The sequence below is a fragment of the Schistocerca cancellata genome, chromosome 7 (assembly GCF_023864275.1).
Source record: "Schistocerca cancellata isolate TAMUIC-IGC-003103 chromosome 7, iqSchCanc2.1, whole genome shotgun sequence".
NCBI classification, from domain to species: domain Eukaryota; kingdom Metazoa; phylum Arthropoda; class Insecta; order Orthoptera; family Acrididae; genus Schistocerca; species Schistocerca cancellata.
This window is the reverse complement of record NC_064632.1, coordinates 44,297,231-44,319,903: the sequence shown is the minus strand read 5'-3', so window position 1 is coordinate 44,319,903 and position 22,673 is coordinate 44,297,231. Positions and strand designations below refer to the sequence as shown.

The following is a 22,673-nucleotide window of genomic DNA, read 5'->3' as shown; positions in this document are numbered from 1 at the left end:
AGTTGCAGTTGACGGACTTTGAGCGAGGGCGTATAGTGGGCATGCGGGAGGCCGGGTGGACGTACCGCCAAATTGCTCAACACGTGGGGCGTGAGGTCTCCACAGTACATCGATGTTGTCGCCAGTGGTCGGCGGAAGGTGCACGTGCCCGTCGACCTGGGACCGGACCGCAGCGACGCACGGATGCACGCCAAGACCGTAGGATCCTTCGCAGTGCCGTAGGGGACCGCACCGCCACTTCCCAGCAAATTAGGGACACTGTTGCTCCTGGGGTATCGGCGAGGACCATTCGCAACCGTCTCCATGAAGCTGGGCTACGGTCCCGCACACCGTTAGGCCGTCTTCCGCTCACGCCCCAACATCGTGCAGCCCGCCTCCAGTGGTGTCGCGACAGGCGTGAATGGAGGGACGAATGGAGACGTGTCGTCTTCAGCGATGAGAGTCGCTTCTGCCTTGGTGCCAATGATGGTCGTATGCGTGTTTGGCGCCGTGCAGGTGAGCGCCACAATCAGGACTGCATACGACCGAGGCACACAGGGCCAACACCCGGCATCATGGTGTGGGGAGCGATCTCCTACACTGGCTGTACACCACTGGTGATCGTCGAGGGGACACTGAATAGTGCACGGTACATCCAAACCGTCATCGAACCCATCGTTCTACCATTCCTAGACCGGCAAGGGAACTTGCTGTTCCAACAGGACAATGTACGTCCGCATGTATCCCGTGCCACCCAACGTGCTCTAGAAGGTGTAAGTCAACTACCCTGGCCAGCAAGATCTCCGGATCTGTCCCCAATTGAGCATGTTTGGGACTGGATGAAGCGTCGTCTCACGCGGTCTGCACGTCCAGCACGAACGCTGGTCCAACTGAGGCGCCAGGTGGAAATGGCATGGCAAGCCGTTCCACGGGACTGCATCCAGCATCTCTACGATCGTCTTCATGGGAGAACAGCAGCCTGCATTGCTGCGAAAGGTGGATATACACTGTACTAGTGCCGACATTGTGCATGCTCTGTTGCCTGTGTCTATGTGCCTGTGGTTCTGTCAGTGTGATCATGTGATGTATCTGACCCCAGGAATGTGTCAATAAAGTTTCCCCTTCCTGGGACAATGAATTCACGGTGTTCTTATTTCAATTTCCAGGAGTGTATATGTTCTACATTTGTATGACTCACATATGACGGAAATGTATGGTTTATCCATTGATGTACAATGTTTTTCTCCTTGAAGATTATTATGGCAATCGAAACCGGTACAGAATAAACATAAAATTTGTACAGCTGATGGCAGAAATATGCTTTTTCTAAATGAAAAGGTTTTCTTTTGCATCTGAATCGTTCTGCAGGGAGTTAGTGAAAGTGAAGAGAGAGAGAGAGAGAGAGAGAGAGAGAGAGAGAGAGAGAGAGAGAGAGAGAGAGAGAGATAGATTGTGTACTCACTCTTGAGCAGGGGCAGGTCGTTGATGAAGACGGCACCATCGTCCACGCTGGTGTTCTGGAACAGAAAGAAAAACCATTAATCCCGCTGTGCGGCTGCTAACGGCTTAATTCTCAGAGCAGGCGCCCTCTGACCCGGAGAGCGCGGGGTCCGAGGGAAGACTTTTCACGTCTTACAGGGTCCTGTAATAGCAGCCAGGCCCCGCGCTGCCGTCCAAATTAATCGTAATCGTCTTCTCTCCTCTCCTTAGAGAAACGCCGGCCGCGCAACATAAATTACGCACGCTTCGTGCCAGACAGGTAGGCCCTCCATTACCGTAATCATTGTTATTTACAGGGGCTACTCCACTTCCGGTGCCCATTACAGGTAGTCTACGTGCACACCCCTCCCCAATTTGGTGGCCAGTTATTAAATTTCGCGGCAGAGAAAGCAGTAATCGCGACCACGTCTGTATCACTATACGTGCTCCGCTGCGGGATGGAGCTAGAAGCCAGCTGGAGAACAGGACATGGTTTGCGAGGAGTCGCAGTAACCGTAATACTACCCGCTTTGCTAGTCAGATTGTCCCTCAGTGGTCCAACTCTGTGGACCCTTTCCATGACGTAAAAAAAAAAAAAAGGCCAGTCTGTTTGTAATAGGTTAAGGCTGAAACAGGTCTATTCGAAGTTTGTTAATTCCATTTCTGGAAATCCTACATGCTTTGGATGCCTCAAACGCTAAGCGACACTTTTGAATCGCTTATTATTCGCGCGCAGGCTTTGATCAGAGTAGCTGTGTCGCTGGAAGATGTGCCTGTTTTGTCACCGCTGCTTGGCAGCGAGAAGCGCGGGATTTCTATCGTTAGAGTAGTTAGATAGACGCCGAGCAGAAGACTCGTGGCAATTTACAAGTAAAGTTCATCTGCGTTTAAGTAAAATGATTTATGTTTGAATATTGTGAAACAGAGGAGAAAGACTCGATTAGTGGTTTAGAATGATGTGAGATGTAATGAGAAAAGGATATGAAGAGGAATGAAGGTAACAATTTTTATTTAGTTGCATTGCAGTCGCGCGTAGTTTGGAACCATTATTGAAGGAGGCACCCATATCAGGGAACTTTAGGTTTTTCGTTAAATATTGAATAATTTTCACTGTAAGATATCTTTCATATTATATATTAATTATCTGTCTAACATTTGTGAGAGTAAGAGTTTGATATAAATGTTGCCCTTTGTGAATGTTAATGCGTGCTGTAACATGAATTTCATACAAGTAATAATATATCAGATAATTTAGAAACAGTTTGTTACATAAATGTTTCACCTAATAGCATTGTCCACATCCTCGATCCAAGTCATTTTCATTTAAAGAGTGTCTCATTCAGTGATGTGTATAAAGTAGTTTGCGTCTTGTCTGGAACATTGCATTAAGCTCTTAGCAATTGTAGTTAGAAATTTGCAGCTGGCGCAAAGAGATCAGCAAGCAACGCGTTTAGAAGCAATAACGTTATGAGGTAAGATATTTTCATTTCATGATCAGTTTGCTACAAAAATTATCAACGCGCAGGAGCCATTTCGTGAACAGTATTATTAGGCAGTTGAGCACTTTGTTTCATTAAAGACATTCATAGTAAAGTTCAGGTTTTAACAGCTTGCACATATTTAGAAAGATTATAAACAGAGCCAAATTCATGTTGTTTTCTCGCAGGCAGATGTATTTGATTTCTCTCGCAGTAGATATTGCACAGTCACCCAGAGCTAAACAGCAGCAAAGTTACAACCAACCTACAAAGCCGGTATGTGTTCAAAGCCAAACGAAAATAATTTGTAAAAGAAACTTTCAAGGTCTGAAAAGCTTCAGAATAACTTGTTGTTTCATTTTGTTCATAGGCGTATTTTAGTAGCTGCAGGTTGTTTCAACGAGGAAAAAAAGTCAATCGTCAGCTGCCCAAGAAAACCTTTATATGGTTCACTTCACCGGCTGCTACGGCTGTCATCTTCAGAACTGAAATGTCTGCAGTCATCGCTAAGCTAACGTCAAAATAAGAATCTGAGGCTGGTGTCCTACAAAGGATTGGGAAAAAAATACTTAAATAAAGAAAGCATCTTGAAAACAAATGCACAAAGATATTACAGCAGAAGTAAAACAGATTTGTTAAAACAAGTGTGAAATTGTTCAGCTTGAGAACCGCAACGTACCTTTACTACAGAACCAGTAAAATTGAGTGTATTTGCATTCGAGAGGACTAGGATGCTAATCCCTTACTCAGAGCATTATCAATTTTAAGAACGAGAGGCAGCTTTGTGAAGAGAATCTTTGTAATGAATGTGTCATTTGTGCCAAGCGAAGCACTACAGTTAGCGTACAGCACAAACAGCCAGATGATGGGAGCGTTGTTGAGAATTATTGTTGTTGTTTACATTCATAATATTGACGATTGTAAGCTAAGTTAATTACAACAAGTGTCATTTAGGTTTTCCTTTGTTGCTCCAAACGGCTATACCATAATACCGAACTTGCTTCTTTAAGGGGCTCCGGAAAGGCTCAAAATCATGAAAAGTTCAATTTTTACTTTTTTGCGTATTCTGAATCTGCAGACTATTACCTTTTAATAGATATATAATTTATTCAAATCCGAAGACTACAACTATTTTTAAATTTTTTTTGAAATGTGTTCTACATGGGCGTGACCCACTGTGGCGCTGTTAAACTGCTGTCAAATGGTGTTATTATTAACATCCGTGTTCATCAGGTACATTTTAGTGATGTGAGATAAAGTATGTGTTGTGGCTAACCTATTTTCAGAGACTTAGCAGCACCTGAACTGTTGAAAAAGTGTATTCACGGAAAAACTCAAAACCGCAATGAAAGTGTAAATAGTGTTATATGGTCGAGAATCCCCAAGACTGTATTTGTTGGATTAGAAACACTTCACTTCGGTGTGTATGATGCTGTTGCGACTTTCAATGATGGCAACATTGTAAGGTGCAAGGTATTTAGAAATATGGGAATGAAGATAGGTTCTAACATGGTACGAGCGATGCTTGCTTTAGACAAGGAACGCCTTCGGGCTGCAGACAGGGCTGTAAAGAGTCTAGAAATACAAGCAAGAGTAAACAGGAGGAAGAACAAGAGGAAGGTGGAGGAGGAATTTGCAGAGGATGAAGATAATCCATCCTATGGACCTGGAATGCACTAAAAAGTTAATCCAATCTTTGTCGCTCGATTCCCAAAACTTTTATTTTCTCATACTAATTACATGTTTTCTAAGGATCTTCCAAACATATTTGTTTCAAACTTTCAGTAAATGTTACACAGTACCTTCTGCATAATTTAACACAACCTTTTTCCAAAAAACTGTATATTTTTGAATATATAAATAAAAAATTGCAAAAAATGTTGTGAATTTTCATTACAATTGAAAAAAAATCATCTTTAATAACTGAACTAAAATTTTGTAAAATCCCTGTGTTAAGTTGTAGCCCTTATTCCAATAAATAATCTGTAAAAAGTTCAACTTCCTACCTCAAATACTTTGTGAGGAAAGATGTAATTTATAAGCGTTATTTTAACATTGCAAGTATAGGGCGTTCCCGAGCCCCTTAAAAATATAGTTGTCGGTAGCTCTCTCTCATTTTATACAACTGTGTGGTTTCGTTCTTACTGTGTCTTCAAAGAAGTCTTTGGCTGGACTTTTACTTTGAAATAACCACTTTATTTCAGTATTAGCAATTAGCTACCTTCGCTCCCTTCGCCACTGATGTAAACGAGGCACGCGTGAAGCGCAGCCTGCGCTCAAACTACCGACCAATACCGGCTTCAGTAACAGTTACTACAGGCTAATTCGGTAAGCGCGGAAGTGTCATGGACATGCTCAGCTAACTCCAGCGGCAGACATTGCAAGAGAGGCGTCCTGCACGACAGTGTGCTTTAGTGTTAAGGTTCCGAAAGTGTTACCTTCCTAGAAGAGTCAACCAATACATTCTTTCCTTCTACGTATATCTCGCGTAGAAATCACGTACGTTAACTAGGAGAGCTTTGAGATTACTTGCACGCTTACCAGCAATCGTTCTTACCGCGAACCATTCGTGGCTGGAACACGAAAGGGTGGATAAGGACAGTGGTGCACAAAGTACCCTCCGCCGCACATCGTAAGGTAGCTTGCGTAGTATGGCTGTAGTTGCGGAGGGCATAATAGGTTTCAAGCCCATATGTGAAATACAAAACTGGCCAAGTGCGAGAAGGACTCCCGCACTAACTGTTTCGCGCATACTTAATTTTGTGTGTGTGTGTGTGTGTGTGTGTGTGTAATACGTTTACAGTTCATCAATCCTGAGAGTCGAGAATCTCTAAGACTTTTGCCTGTCTTCGGTACATATACTGGCAAGATCTCGGTCACGAGATTCCAGGACTGTATCAAAATCTCTACAGTAGTTTCTCAGACTGCCCTGGACTACAAAAAGAAGCGAGCACAGAACTTCAGTTTATACTGTATATGTAGATAGAGAAGATTTAATAAAATATGTTTTATTTACCTATTAAAACACGACTATAATTTACATTTTATATCTGCATGCTAAGCTTTTGATGGATGATGAATACAGTGTACGTTCTAATGGCAAAAATATATTTTTTATGCGATATAATTACGGTTTAACAATTCTCAGTTTATTATACTTTAATTCTACTGAGAAACCTTGCTTCTTTCCTAATTTCATGATTCCACGTCAAAGGGAAGTACGCTATAGGTTTTGATAAGCGGGATGGTGAGTATCAACATATGTGACATAAATGGCCACATTTTTTGATTCCATTGGCTTAGAAACTTATAATTTTTGCATTACAATCAGACCTTAGCCTTTCAATATGCGACATGAATTTGAACTTGGTGCGTCTACCCGTTCCTGAGAAAAGGGGTTAGTAACAGTCGGACAGACAGACGGGCAACAAAGCGATTCTATGATCTCCGCTATGTCCATCTTTTCACAAATGGTCGCAGGACTCGGCTGTTCAGTACAGAAAGTCAGATCAAACACTTTTCAGCCGTCTAGATTTCCAAACTATTACTCAATTAAGCTACCAGTTTCGGCGATACATTAATCCATCTTCAGGTAAGAACATTCCAACCTCGGCTCCGGTCAAACCGACCGGCAGATGACGTTTGAAGTGATCGCTGTATCAAACAGAAATCTACAGACACCAGTCTTTGAATGCTGGCCCCTATTTTGACCGGAACCGAGGTTGGAATGTTCCTACATGTCGGTCAGGTGGAGTGAAGATGGCGTAATATATATAGCTGAAATAGTAGCCCAATAAAATAACAGTTTGGAAATTAGAGGGTTGACAGATGAGGCAAAGAAACTGGTACACCAGCCTAATATCGTGTAGGGCTCGTCGTTCAGTTATGAAGGGCACACGAGTGGGCCTTTGGCTCCGAAAGCCCATATCGATGATGTTTCGTTGAGCCGGACGCTGTGACCAAGCGGTTCTATGCACTTCAGTCTGGAACCGCGCGATTGCTACGGTCGCAGGTTCGAATTCTGCCTCGGGCATGGATGTGTGCGATGTCCTTAGGTTAGTTAGATTTAAGTATTTGTAAGTTCTAGGGGACAGGTGACCTCAGATGTTAAGTCCCATAGTGTTCAGAGCCATTTGAACCATTTTTTTGTTTCTTTGAATGGTTCGCATACTGACACTTGGTGATGGCCCAGCATTTAAACCTGCAGCAATTTGCGGAAGGGTTGTACTTCTGTGACGTCAAATGGCTCTGAGCACAATGGGACTTAACTTCTGAGGTCATCAGTCCCCTAGAACTTAGAACTACTTAAAGCTAACTAACCTAAGGACATCACACACATCCGTGCCCGAGGCAGGATTCGAACCTGCGACCGTAGCGGTCGCTCCGGTTCCAGACTGAAGCGCCTAGAAACGCTCGGTCATTCAGGCCGGATCTGTCACGTCGAACGATTATCTTCAGTCGTCGTTGATCCCGTTCTTGCAGAATCTTTTTTTCGGCCCCAGCGATGTGGGACACTTTATGTTTTACCAGATTCGTGACATTCACAGTACACTCGTGAAATGGTCGTAGGGGAAAATCCCCTCTTCATCGCTAACTCAGAGATTCTGCGTCCTATCACTCCTGCGCCGACTGTAACACAACGTTCAAACTCACTTAAATGTTGATAACCTGCCATCGAATCAGTAGTAACCGACCTAACAACTGTGCCAGACACGTGTTGTCTTATGTAGGCGGTTCCGACCGCAGCGCCGTATTCTGCCTGTTTACGTATCTCTGTATTTGGATACGCACGCCTATACCAGTTTCTTTGTCGCTTCAGTGTATATTGGTTCTGTTATTACAGACTGAGGCGCAGTACACTAAAAAAGGCAACCGTCAATAATCCAAAGACTCACAGTTTTCTTTTGAGACCAAGTATAGGTGCCAGCCCGCTTTTTACATCTCGTTCAGTTCTGAAATAACTTACACACACTACAGAATTAAAGCAAAGCGGTTTCTAGCCTGAACGAGTACACTGGACCACCTTAGCGGGTATTAAAGGACGGAAGCAAGACACCAAAAAAAGATAAGGTGCTTCAGCCCGATTACGATTCATTTTCCGCTAGGGAACTTTGCGGTGCCTGTGACAGAAGAAACGCGCGCTTTCGGAGGAATGCGGAGGGGAACGGAGTGGCTCGCCGGACGTCGGTATCAGTCACGGGCGCTTATGCTCGGTAATTGTCCGTCACGAGTGAGAGAGGCGCAAGAAGGGAAACCAGAGGCGGCGGAGGCGGTGGCGGCGGGGGCGACGGCGGCGGCGGCGGGGGCGGCAGCGAGGCGTGCGGTCGCGTGCCGCCCATCTCACGGTCCGCCGAGCGTGGCGGGGGCGGTGGGGGCGGCGGGAGCGGCGCCGGCCCGTGACCGGTGGCACTCATTAGCCGGCGCCAAGCGAAGCTCGCACCCGCAGGGTCACGCTAGCTACTCCCGCCACCCAGAATCGGCCCACCTGCCAACCGCCTGCCCCGTGGAGCGCGTAGTCGGTGTTCGCCGTAGCGTCGGCGGGACTTCCTTCCCATTGAAACTTTCTTTCTGTTTGTATTCCGCTATCTTGTCTCTCCTTTGGTGCTTCCTCTATCCTTTGCTGATCTCTGTGTACCTGCTGCATTTGTCATCTTTAATACTTCGTACCGGATTGCTTTTTCTCGCATCCAGTAACATTGAGGAAGCTAGAGACATAAATGAATGCGTGGTGTCTGTTCTTTCGGACGCAGCTGTGGAACGTTATACAGGGTGTTTCAAAAATGACCGGTATATTTGAAACGGCAATAAAAACTAAACGAGCAGCGATAGAAATACACCGTTTGTTGCAATATGCTTGGGACAACAGTACATTTTCAGGCGGACAAACTTTCGAAATTACAGTAGTTACAATTTTCAACAACAGATGGCGCTGCAAGTGATGTGAAAGATATAGAAGACAACGCAGTCTGTGGGTGCGCCATTCTGTACGTCGTCTTTCTGCTGTAAGCGTGTGCTGTTCACAACGTGCAAGTGTGCTGTAGACAACATGGTTTATTCCTTAGAACAGAGGATTTTTCTGGTGTTGGAATTCCACCGCCTAGAACACAGTGTTGTTGCAACAAGACGAAGTTTTCAACGGAGGTTTAATGTAACCAAAGGACCGAAAAGCGATACAATAAAGGATCTGTCTGAAAAATTTCAACGGACTGGGAACGTGACGGATGAACGTGCTGGAAAGGTAGGGTGACCGCGTACGGCAACCACAGAGGGCAACGCGCAGCTAGTGCAGCAGGTGATCCGACAGCGGCCTCGGGTTTCCGTTCGCCGTGTTGCAGCTGCGGTCCAAATGACGCCAACGTCCACGTATCGTCTCATGCGCCACAGTTTACACCTCTATCCATACAAAATTCAAATGCGGCAACCCCTCAGCGCCGCTACCATTGCTGCACGAGAGACATTCGCTAACGATATAGTGCACAGGATTGATGACGGCGATATGCATGTGGGCAGCATTTGGTTTACTGACGAAGCTTATTTCTACGTGGACGGCTTCGTCAATAAACAGAACTGGCGCATATGGGGAACCGAAAAGCCCCATGTTGCAGTCCCATCGTCCCTGTATCCTCAAAAAGTACTGGTCTGGGCCGGCATTTCTTCCAAAGGAATCATTGGCCCATTTTTCAGATCCGAAACGATTACTGCATCACGCTATCTGGACATTCTTCGTGAATTTGTGGCGGTACAAACTGCCTTAGACGACACTGCGAACACCTCGTGGTTTATGCAAGATGGTGCCCGGCCACATCGCACGGCCGACGTCTTTAATTTCCTGAATGAATATTTCGATGATCGTGTGATTGCTTTGGGCTATCCGAAACATACAGAGGGCGGCGTGGATTGGCCTCCCTATTCGCCAGACATGAACTCCTGTGACTTCTTTCTGTGGGGACACTTGAAAGACCAGGTGTACCGCCAGAATCCAGAAACAATTGAACAGCTGAAGCAGTACATCTCATCTGCATGTGAAGCCATTCCGCCAGACACGTTGTCAAAGGTTTCGGGTAATTTCATTCAGAGACTACGCCATATTATTGCTACGCATGGTGGATATGTAGAAAATATCGTACTATAGAGTTTCCCAGACCGCAGCGCCATCTGTTGTTGACAATTGTAACTACTGTAATTTTGAAAGTTTGTCTGCCTGAAAATGTACTGTTGTCCCAAGCATATTGCAACAAACGGTGTATTTCTATCGCTGCTCGTTTAGTTTTTATTGCCGTTTCAAATATACCGGTCATTTTTGAAACACCCTGTATATAAATTGAAGCTGGATCACTGATGTGAGCTGCAGCCGGACATTATGCGGAATCTGCGGCGACGAGCGAAAATGTGCAATGGACCGGGACTCGAAGCCGGGATCTCCTGCTTACCAGGCAAGTGCGATAAACACTGCGCCATCGGGACACAGCGTTATTGCAACTGTACGGACTATCTGGCACGCCACACGGCCGATCCAGGCTAGAGAGCCTATATAGAGGGAGAGAGTGGCCAATGGCCATAGCGTCGCTGACTGGCTGAGAGCCGAGGACGCCATGTTTTTACCAAACTGATGCTGACTTGGTAAGAGTATAAATAGATACTGTGTGTGATTCTGTACTACTGGTTCTCTTCAACGCTTCGAACGCCAATTACATTGTACAATCATGTACAGGTTGTAATACGGTAGGTATTGAAGGACATTTGCATGTTCTCTGTCGATTCTATTTACGTAAATTACCTTACAGTCACTCTGTTGGTCGTATCTATGACGATACTTTTAGGACTTCACAGTAATTTTAGAGGCAACATTTTTATTTAAAGTGATTTACTGAGTGTCACTAATAATATGAATTACAAAATCAGTAAGGACAGTCAAGAGGAATTCCTTGTTGCTCCGCTGTTCGGTGCAAAAACCGAAGTGAAGTTGGATGTATGATTCTCGTTGTAATCCGAAGGTCATGAGTTGGAATCCTGCTCAATCCAGGTTTTCTTTAAACGTTAGTTTCTAGACTTTTAATGGTTCTTGAGTGACGCAATGTGTTTTAACATGTATACGGAACCCTAAGTTTACGTATTTCCGACTGGCGACTCGCACTTGGCTCTGTAGTCTTGGCTGTTCACATTCCTGTAAATTATAATTATCGTGTGGATACTCAGTTATCTATTTTGAATTACTTTCTGATGTTTCAGTAGAGTACCCTAGTATTGATATTTTTCCCATTTTCTGTGGTACAGAGTTCCTAAAAGTGGGTACAGAATGACGTGTTTTGCCAGCATAAGAAAATGCAATAAGATCGACACGCACTTAAAATGTATTATGTTGGGACAGAAAGAGACAAGAGTTTACCAATTTCAGCGATGAATATCGGCACGGAAAAATCTGAAATAGCATCATGTACTCTGAAATACATTAAATGAATCTTCTTTTTCTTATTAATCAGCTGTCAGTGTTTATATAGCATCATAAAATAGGGACTGATGACCTTAGCAGTTAAGTTCCATAAGATTTCACACACACACAGCATCATAAAATACAGGTGTTGAAATTCGGCAGACATTCACACTGCTTCACGATACTTCCATTTGCTCACAGATTTATTAGGCCTATATAAACATAGACGAATGGCATTTGTTTTAATAATGTACCGAGTATTAAGCTAGAAGATATGCTTTGGTCTCATGCGTCAAACACATGCCTTAATTAACTCGTGAAGTGGCCAGCTTTCTGCTTGCGTTGCTACATAATTGCACGTCCCGCGAGCAATCTGGTAAAAACACGGCGGCCACGGGCCGATTGGCCACTCTCTCCCTATACAGGCTCTCTAATCCAGACTCCCACCGAGGGCCATCTATCCGCAGTCCCTGTCCGTTATACTCCCATTCGCTACCCACAGATTCCCACAGGAGGTCGGCCGTATCTGTGCATTCGCACTGAAGAAGGTGACTCCATTGCCCAGCTAGGCTTGTGAATTATATTATAACCCTAGCTGGGCAATGGACCCAGCTTCTTCCGTGCAAATTCACAGATCGCCTACGTCCGACCTCCAGTCGTACAGAATCAGACACAGAATCTATGTATACCAAGCCAGCGTCATTTTGGTAAAAACATAGCGTCCTCGGCTCTCAGCCAGTCAGCGACGCTATCACCATTGGCCACTCTCTCCCTCTATATAGGCTCTCTAGCCTGTATAGGCCGTGTGGCGCGCCAGATAGTCCGTGCAGTTGCGATAACGCTGTGTCCGGATGGCGCATTGGTTACGCACTTGCCTAGTAAGCAGGAGATCCCGAGTTCGAGTCCCGGTCCATTACACATATTTGCTGGTCGCCGCTGATTCCGCTTTACGTCCCGCTGTAGCTGACAGCAGAGATATGCCTTCAATTTACATATGAAGTTAGACAACTACTCGAAAATAACGAAGCACACCGAAGACACGGTAGGATGTCAGCGTAACTTGGCACTCACACACAACTTCGACGGGTATATAATGCTTAAATAGTGACATCATCTACGTTAAAGTTCAGTAACAAAATATGTAACCGCTGAAACCTGATGCAAAAATGGTGACTAGAATTAAAGCTGTGGCGCGTTCCGCAATGAAGTAGTGCCCTTCATGAACACCTTGGGACGTATGTAAATTTATAGTATTGATCAAAGCGATATCCCGAAAGAGCTTCACTCTTAGTGAACTCTGCATTTAGAGAGAGAGAGAGAGAGAGAGAGAGAGAGAGAAGGGGGGGGGGGGGGGGAGGGGTCGGCAGAATCAGAATGTTTGATGCGGAGTGACCGCGCAACAGTTCACTCACGCACCATCCAACGCAAGAGGACAGACGTTGTCAGAAGAAGCTAGTTACTTACCAGGAGCCGACTTTTCGGTTTGGAATTCACATGCTGAAACCACAAAATCTTGTTGAAGTAACCCCAAAGTGAGGCCGAATTACCGAACAAATCTCATCTACAGTGAAGGAGTCTCTTTTTCTAGTTGATTCGTTCGACACACATCGTGGTAGAACTCATATCGATGCTACCCGACCTCAAGACATGATATATTCAGTCAAGGCCAACCCTGCTGGATGGACACTTTAATTTCAGCCACATTACATGGCATTTTTCGACAGTTCAAGAAGGAGTTATAGCAGATTGAAGGTCATTATCCTTTACGAATGTCCGCCCCGATATCTGAATGGTCATCGTGGAAGACTGCCGTCCTAAGGCGCCCGGGCTCCATTCCCGGCTGGGTCGGGGATTTCCTCCGCTCAGGGACTGGGTGTTCTGTTGTCTTCGTAATCATTTCATCCCCAACCAGAGCGCAGGTCGCCCAATGTGGCGTCGAATGTAATGGGACCTGCACCAACGCGGCCGGACCTGCCCTGTAAGGGGTCTCCCGCCAGTGACACCAAACGCTAATTTCCATTTCCCTTTACGAACATAAGCTTACTGAATCGTCTAGCGACTCATTTTCCATTGGTGATAGAGTTATGTATATTCTACAAAATTAGTCTTCTTCTCCGGTCTTCTCGGTCTTCGTTTGATACTCCTGGTATAACGACTTCAGATCAGAGAAGTTCAAAACATCACTCGAACTTATTTTGGAGTTCATGGAGCGCGCCTAATGTCATAATGAACTTTGTTTCCGACACTCTATAATCTGTGGACATGTTCATCCTCATAACTTTTTGCCAAGAGCTGCTAATAAAACACTTTTTCGAACTTTGTTCAAATGCGCATGATTGTAAAACTCTGTGTCTTTCAGAATGGCGAATACTGTGTGGTTATTTGTAATCTACATATAGAACTCTTGCACGTAAATCGAAAGTTTTTGCAACTGCTATTGCAATTTTCCCTAACTCTCTCATTAATACGATAAAAGGGCACGAGAGTGCTCATGACGGAGTGTTCAGTTTTCGACAGAGTACGAATTAAGAGATTAAACAAAGGCTAGAAACATACTCAAAAATAACTGTCCGGCTCAAAAATGGTTCAAATGGCTCTGAGCACTATGGGACTTAACAGCTGAGGTCATCAGTCCCCTAGAACTTAGAACTACTTAAACCTAACTAACCTAAGGACATCACACACATCCATGCCCGAGGCAGGATTCGAACCTGCGACCGTAGCGGTTGCGCGGCTCCAGACTGAAGCGCCAAGAACCGCTCGGCCACACCGGCCGGCATCTGTCCGGAAAGGTAAGGATGGAGACTACTGAAAGTGAAAAGCCGGAGGAGTGAGTTTGTCAAAATGAGATACCACAGGAAACCTTTTTTGCTAAACATGAACAGGCACAGTAAGAGGATAAAATACCGCCTGTACAGGTGAAGGCAAGAAGTAGCAAGAGTCAGCTGGACGAGGGAGAGCTGAAACCCAACCAGAGAGAAAATACACCGCACTTTTGAGATCATAGGCGGTTGCGAAAAGGATTTCGACGGCATTACGTTCCGAAAGGCACTGACTGATTTGGACCAGATCCGAAGCCTTCCGCAGAGAGCGGAGTGGGGGGAGATCATTTAAATAAATACACCTCTGCCAAGCGGCCGAACCGCGCTGCGGACCAGAATCGCTGCTCCCGACCGTGTCATTATCTCTCATTGAGGCGGCCGTCGCAGAAACAAAAAAACCGAAAATTCACCGAGTTCCGGCGGCGAAACGCCGTGCGGTGACTCTCGCGGCAGAGGCAGGACGGGCTCAAAAAGACGAAAAATAAAACGGGGTTTAACGATCGGACTGGGATCGGGAGAGACGGGCGCGGATTTCGGCCGACAGCGGCTGACGGCCGGATAACTCGCCACCTTGCGGTTTGTGCCGCACGTGACGTGACGAGTTGTCGACCGCAAGCGCGCGCTGTCCGAGGACCACCGGGCTATGGAGGGCGCCACGGGACTGCTGCAGCGCGCGAAGAACTCCCACCTCCTGCTGCCGAAGCAGCGTAGGCTGACTCCTCAATGAAGCGAATGTCGGTAGCTTCGACGTGAGGGCCCGTACTCCATTTCGTCTCCAACAGGCGTCACTGATGCGGTGAGCGATCTACAGACGGACACGCTGCAGGGAAGAGCTTGTGTATCACTTAAGGGTATACGGAACGCCCTATGCTTACAATGTTAAAATGAGCTAAAAGTTAGGAACATTTTCTCATTTGTTATTTGGACAATACTCTTGATTTTGTCACAGAAAGCAGAGATATGTTCTGCTTTTATGCTGAATTATTAATTTTGAAAAAATAATGTGTAGTTTTTCAGATATTTTATTTTTTGTAAATGTTAAAAAAGTTGTACATTTTAACAACTATTTTAAAATTTACATCCATTAATACAAAATAATTCCACATATCTTTTAATTCAGATATATTAGAAGGTCTTAAGGAACAACTACAGAAAATTTAATCTTTCTACTATAAATAGGCCCTGAGAAAATGTACCTTATATGCAAAAAAAAAATAAAAAAAATATATATATATATAAATTAGCTTCAAAGTTTTTACTTCAGTTCAAGCCTGCTCCATAGCTTGTATCATCAGAATCGTCCAACAGCTTCCTCTTGATGGCTCTGATATGCTGTCTAGCCATCTTTGAATATACTTTTATGGCATTGTCTGAAGACCTGAGCCGTTCCTTGTCCGAACAAAGCATAGCTGCGGCAGTTCGTAGTCCTACACAGAGCCCCAACTTCTGCAGAACTTTGCACTTTGTTATATTGCCCTGATTGAATGATGAAACAGCATCATAAACGCCAAAGTGAAGTGTGTTTATACCCACAAACACAGTTTTAGGTAGTCTATTCCATATCACATGGTTCATACACTCATTTGGATTTTGAGTCCGGCCATGAAGGCATTTCTTTAGTAGACTAATATCTGCGAGGTCTCGGAATATTGGTTTTATTTCATCAATTATGGCAGATGGCAGGTGATGAGGGTGATTGTTTTGTTTCTTAGTTACCTTTCCTCTGTTGTACTTGCACCAACTATCGTCTCCTTTTGGACATAGCCCATGTTGGGGATTCTCATTGTTTGAAGCTGTATGAAAAAAACAGAGCCCAGACTGCTCTTCTCATTAATTCTGCATCTGCTGTATTCTGTCTTATTGCTAGACCATAGCACTTCTGAATATGATCTATTGTAGCATCTGTCAGTCTATTTTTCTCATCTAAAGTTCTTGCATAGCTCAATTTCTTGCCTTTCATGCTAGCCTTGAGCTGTCGAAGTCTTGATCCCATCATTTTCTGAACATGGCCAACACACTTCAGTTTGGAAATTTTCACATCGTTACCATAGGGTCTCAGTTCCTCAACTTCTTTGAAAGCCTTTGAGTCACCATCTCCAAGATAATTTATGTATCTAACGTTGTACCATTTTACTGAGCGTTGATAAATACTTCTTACACCAGCAACTTCCATACCACCACTTGACCCATAGTAATTTGCCATGTACTCCTCTTCATGTTTAGTTTTCATTTTCTCCTTACATCTGCAATGCTTGGAAAGTATTGCCACATCAACTACCTTACCAGTGTCCACACTTGTAGCTGTTACTACACCATTCAGAGATGTGTGGCCTCTCTTCTGCCAGCTTTCATCAAAAGGTATGGACAAGTCTCTGCTATTAGTATTTTCAACAAGTGCTTCCTCAACAGCATCTTTCATGTTTTCCTGTGACACATCATCTACAGCAGAGCCTATTGCAATTATGTGTTTGTTAAATTTTGAAGGTGGAGGAGCGAGGTTCATCACACCACACAACATGGCACATGCAGCCCTGCCCTTTCCTATACACCGTAATCCATAAACCAGTCTAATGTTCATATCGTATAGTTTACCTGTATCTGCAGTAACATGTGAGGAATTGAAGAAAGTAACACAGTGTTTGCAATAACTGCACATCAACTCTAATTCACAAGCAAGTCCTACATGTAAGTTTGTTTTCAATGAAACACCACATTTTCCACATTGTTTGCAGCACACATTGTTCTCCAAAACGTCTGATAATAAAGAGACGTTAAATACCTCATATTTTGTAGTCCCAGCATTTAGTTTCTTGTATTCTTCTTCAATTTGAGCTAGTTTTCTTCTTGAAGCACTTTCCGGTGTAGTGGCAGCAGCATCACTCAATGTATCACTACCAGTGTTGAGGTTAGTCGCTACTGGGACATCAGATACTGATGAAGATGAATCAGACGAATTTTTAGTACACTTTACTTTCTTGCGCCAATGTACACGCTTTCTAAATACCTTCAGACTAGGTCTTGGCATGTTGAAGGAAAGAAAACTCAATGACTTCTCCACATACGACTTTCACAGCAATGACATGGATGTACTCACAAAGGAAACAATACAAATGGTGCAGAATCTATTGTCAACTGTCTAGCAGTGTAGCCAACAGAAAAGCTAACTCTCTTGTGCTCAATTATATCTCTGGCAAGGCTGTCTATATCAGGTATATTTCGCGTCTCATATACAAGGTGCGGAACATCGTGTGTCGAAATTATTTTAAAAAAAATATTTAAAATAGTTCTATTCACGTCATCCAAATATTTTATACATGGCATTAAACGGGAGAATCTAAATTTTTCGAAAATGCATTTACCCAAAAATCGATTTTTTCATCGAAAAACTCATTCCGTATACCCTTAAGGGTCTGTGAGCAGGGAGCCTTCCCTAGCACAGGTTCGCACCCACGTTCAGAGTTCCCAACGAGCATTTCGTTCAGCCTTAGAGAGAAACGGATGTGAAATACACTGGCTGTTCGAATGAAGCATCCAGAAGACGTGATCGGATGTCAGCACAACTTCCTATAGGTATACATCATTGGTGGTTAAATTATTAGACTTGCAATTCTCTGTGACAGACTGAACGACTGCCAGAGCGCGTTTGTGTTATTCGTGTTGCCGGGTCTGTTAGGGTATATAAGAAGCCTGAACGAATCAGATTGTAAGTAGGCTGTTGAGGTGTAAGTAGGCTGTTTAGGTTTTTTATGTTGGTAACGTCACATACCGCTCTGTATGAAAATCACCGACTGTGCTGTGTGCAATCTGCGGCAGGTTGGCATTGTTGGAATATTTGCCATTTTAGTGTTGGCAGTTGGATGTGAACAGCGCGTAGCGTTGCGCAGTTGGAGGTTAGCCGCCAGCAGTAATGATGTAGGGAGATTCAAAAATGGTTCAAATGGCTCTGAGCACTATGGGACTCAACTACTGTGGTCATAAGTCCCTTAGAACTTAGAACTACTTAAACCTAACTAACCTAAGGACAGCACACAACACCCAGCCATCACGAGGCAGAGAAAATCCCTGACCCCGCCGGGAATCGAACCCGGGAACCCGGGCGTGGGAAGCGAGAACGCTACCGCACGACCACGAGATGCGGGCGATGTAGGGAGAGAGATGGCAGAATTTTAAGAGCGGACGATCTGGACTTGCGTCCGCCAGAAAGAGTAAATTTGTAATACTGGATATCATGAACTGATTATACTCGTATATAATGACTTTTGAACACTATTAAGGTAAATACATTGTTTGTTGTCTATCAAAATCTTTCATTTGCTAACTATGCCTATCAGTAGTTAGTGCTTTCAGTAGTTAGAATCTTTTATTTAGCTGGCAGTAGTGGCGCTCGCTGTATTGCAGTAGTTCGAGTAACGAAGATTTTTGTGAGGTAAGTGATTCGTGAAAGGTATAGGTTAATGTTAGTCAGGGTCATTCTTTTGTAGGGATTATTGAAAGTCAGATTACTTTGCGCTAAAAATATTGTGTGTCAGTTTAGTATTGATCAGAATAAGTAAAGAGAGAAATGGCTATGCACGTTCAGTTTTGTTCAGCTGTTTGAAAATCAAATGACGTAAGAGGTTTACCAGCACAGTAATTCATTAATTTTTCGAAGGGGAGGTTTCAAGATATTAAGTAATGACTGTGGATGACATGGAGACGTTACGTACTCGTGTAAGACAGCCTTATCAGCACCTGACACTTTGAAAGGGGTCCCATTCTAGCTCTCCATTTGGCCAGCTGGTCGAATCGTGCAATTTTCTGATTTCTGGAGAATTTCGGTATGACAATGGTACATAAAAAGATAGGAGACGAGATACTGGCAGAAGTAAAGCTGTGAGGACGGGGCGTCAGTCGTGCTTGGGCAGCTCAGTTGGTAGAGCAATTGCCCGCGAAAGGCAAAGGTCCTGAGTTCGAGTCTCGGTCCGGCACACAGTTTTAATCTGCCAGGAAGTTTCATATCAGCGCACACACAGCTGCAGAGTGAAAATCTCATTCTGGAAACATCCTCCAGGCTAAGCAATGTTTCCGCAATATCCTTTCTTCCAGGAGTGCTAGTTCTGCAAGGTTCGCAGAAGAGCTTCTGTAAAGTTTGGAAGGTACGAGACGAGGTACTGGCAGAAGTAAAGCTGTGAGTACCGGGCGTGAGTCGTGCTTCGGTAGCTCAGTTGGTAGAGCACTTGCCCGCGAAAGGCAAAGGTCCCGAGTTCGAGTCTCGGTCGGGCACACAGTTTTAATCTGCCAGGAAGTTTCAAATGGGAATGTTCTTATCGAGGAACACTATTCAGAAAATTTAGAGAACCGGCATTTGAAGCTGACTGGCGTACGATTCTGTTGCTGACGGCATACACTGAGCGTAAGAACCACGAAGATATAGGAGAAATTAGGGCTTATACAGAGCCATACAGACAGTCTTATTTCCCTCGCTGTATTTGCGAGTGGAACAGGGGAAGGAATGGAAAATGGAAATGAGCGATTGGCGTCATTAGCCGGGAGGCCCCAGCGTGGCAGGTCCGGCCGCCTTGGTGCAGGTGTTATTACATTCGACGCCACATTGGGCGACCTGATGATGAAGACAACACAACACCCAGTCACTGAGCGGAGGAAAATTCCCTGACCAAGCCGGGAATCGAACCCGGGCCCGTACGACGACAATCCGTCACACTGACCACTCAGCTATCGGGGCGGACGGGGGAGGGAATGACTTGCAGTGATACATGGCACTCTCCACCACACACAGTACTGTAGCTTGCGGAGTATCTATGTAAATGACGGCAGGTATTCTCGTCGAAGATCTGCTCGAATACGCCTGATCGCCGCAAAGCAGCATCTCCGTATTGTACCGCAGGCACAAGCACCAGGAAGGCATCCTCGTCAAAGTTTTGGTCCACCAAGTCCGATCACCACGAAGGAGACCCCACTGTGTCGTTCACCAAGCACCTCGTAGCCCTTCACGTCTATTCCTGTCACCCGAGAACAAGCTGTGGACCCCCTCAACATTCTCGGTATTCTTGCCGCGTCAGTTCTAGATATCGTTACGTTGACGATACATTTATGATCTGGCCACACGGCGAAGAAGCTCTTAAAGAATTCATTGAACACATGAACAGCATCCATTCGAACATCCAGTTCACTGTCGAGGTGGAGAAGGAAGGGAGACTGCCTTTCTCAGACGTTTTAGTACAACGACAGGCGGACAGGCGTCTTGGCCACTCTGTATGCCGTAAGCCGACGCATACCGATTTATACCTGAACGCACAGAGTTTCCATCACCCTGCTCAGAAGAGAGCCGTTTTGAACACGTTGGTATATAGAGCCAAAACTGTTTCTGACGAGGACCACTTAAGGTTAGAGATTAATCACCTAAAGAACGTGTTCCGAAAGAACGGCTATGGTGCACGCGATATAAAGGCAGCGTTCTCCAAAAGAAGGAAACGTGATAATGCTGCAACCTCACAGGATGAAACACCGATTGCGGTTCTTCCTTTTTGTGGCGCAATTTCCAGCAAAATAGGAAGAGTCCTGCGTAGACGTGGTATAAGACCGATTTTTCGTCATCCTAAGAAAATTAAGGAGATGATGCGCCCTGTTAAGGACAATCTCGGCCTCAGGGTCCCTGGAGTTTATAATATACCCTGTGAGTGTGGAAGCAATTATATAGGTCAGACTATTCGTACCGTTTCCGACCGCTGTGCAGAACACCAACGCCATATTAAAAATAGAGAGCTGGAGAAATCGGCAATTGCGGAGCACAGCCTCACGAACTAACACAAAATATTGTTCGATGAAACTAAAATTTTGTCCCATGCCTCCATGTACTGTGATTCTGTTATTAAGGAGGCTGTTGAAATAAGAATGAGCCAAAAGAACTTTAACCGCGATAGCGGATACCATCTGAGCTGTGCGTGGAAACGAGCGCTTGATGCAGAGAAGTAGCAGAGACGTTCCTTCCAAGGTTTACGTTTAAACGGAAGCGGTGGCGCCACCGGCGCACACAGTGACACCGTCTGAGACAGCAGCACGTAATCGCCGACCAATCAGAGGCCGACCAATCAGAAGCCGTCTTCGGGCTATATAGAGGCTACCATAGCAGCAGTGGAGACAGTCAGCTCCTGACGATGACGATGGAGGTAATCGTCGAAAGCTCGAGATTTTATCTAGAACTGACGCGGCAAGAATACCGAGAATATTTTATACATAAGTGCCGCCGCGAAAAACTTCGTTCCCTCAACATTCTGTCTCCTTCCGCAGCATTGCTATGCGTACGCTACCGTGAACTCCACAACATAAGCAGTTTTTCTTTGGTGCTACGACCGAGGAGCACAGAGTGCCGATGAATGGCGTCGCACCGTGTTCACCCATGAATCGCGGTTCTTCACTACCCTGCATCGTTAAGGAAGAACTTGTAGTATCTCTAGACGGGATCAGAGGGCAAATCAAAATTGGGAACATAATCTTTGGTGGGACTTCACGCTGAAAAGCTTCATCTGGAGACATAAAAAAATTCTTTTTTTAATATTAAATCTTTAATCCGTTAATTCCTGTAAATTGATGGAGCACTGTTGACAGATAAAGACTATGCTGCCACACAAAATTAACTGTTTTTTGTTCTTTTTTAAAAAAATCTGCTTATACGAAAGTTAACGTGGAGACTACTCCACTTGCGGGGCGTGCTGTTCACGGCGGGAAGCGCGAACTGCGAAGAACAGGGGGAGGAGTGTATAATAGGGGCGACAAACATTCTCAAAAAGCGATTCGGCGCGCTGCCATCCTGACAAACTCGTATTACATTTCAATGGAGCTCGCGGGATGTGATGAATATAATATTGGCCGTAGCGGTGAATGTGGGACACGGCGTGCCCGGCATTAGTGGGGAGGGTGTGACGTCGCCTTACAAAGGGCCCCGCCACTCCAGGGGTGTGATGACAGCTCCGTTTATTATCGCGGTTTGTTATTAGCGGCAGGGGGAGGCGGCCCGGCCACAATGCACGCGACACTCGACAGAAGGGAAAAGAAACAGGCCGCTCCCCGGGACTTCCCCCTTCTGGCGGGGCAGCTGGGCGGCCGCGCTGCTACAGTGCTACCTACCCAGGAGTGACGGCTTAACGGTGACGTCTGCGGCTGCCGCGTGTTTTGAGATGGCTACTTAGCTGCTGCCTCCCGAACAGATGCAAAATCCGGCAGCCCCTTTCTTTTGTGAGTGCTTCCGCAGAGCGTTGTGTTTCACTCAACAGAGAAACACGAGCGGACCTTACACTGGCGACTGTTTCATTGAAATCGTCGTTGGGATTGGCACGCATGAAAGGCCAAGTAGGTGCGCGTCGGAGGTGTTCAAGGAAGGTGCGACGCCTACTTTGTGTTCGTACGCTACACATCTGCGCTCTATATCTTATTAAAAAGTGACGAATTATTTCTAAAAACCCATTGCACAAGACCACGGACAGGAAA

General features: G+C 45.1%; 1 protein-coding gene across 1 annotated transcript in view; it reads right to left on the bottom strand.

The window, feature by feature from the left end:
* Positions 1-22,673, bottom strand: part of LOC126092636 (transcription factor AP-2-beta) — a 411,315-nt gene that overhangs the window by 238,315 nt on the left and 150,327 nt on the right. The window contains exon 4 of the mRNA XM_049908359.1: positions 1,442-1,496. Within this exon, the coding sequence (XP_049764316.1) occupies positions 1,442-1,496 (55 nt within the window). The remainder of the gene's footprint in view (positions 1-1,441; positions 1,497-22,673) is intronic.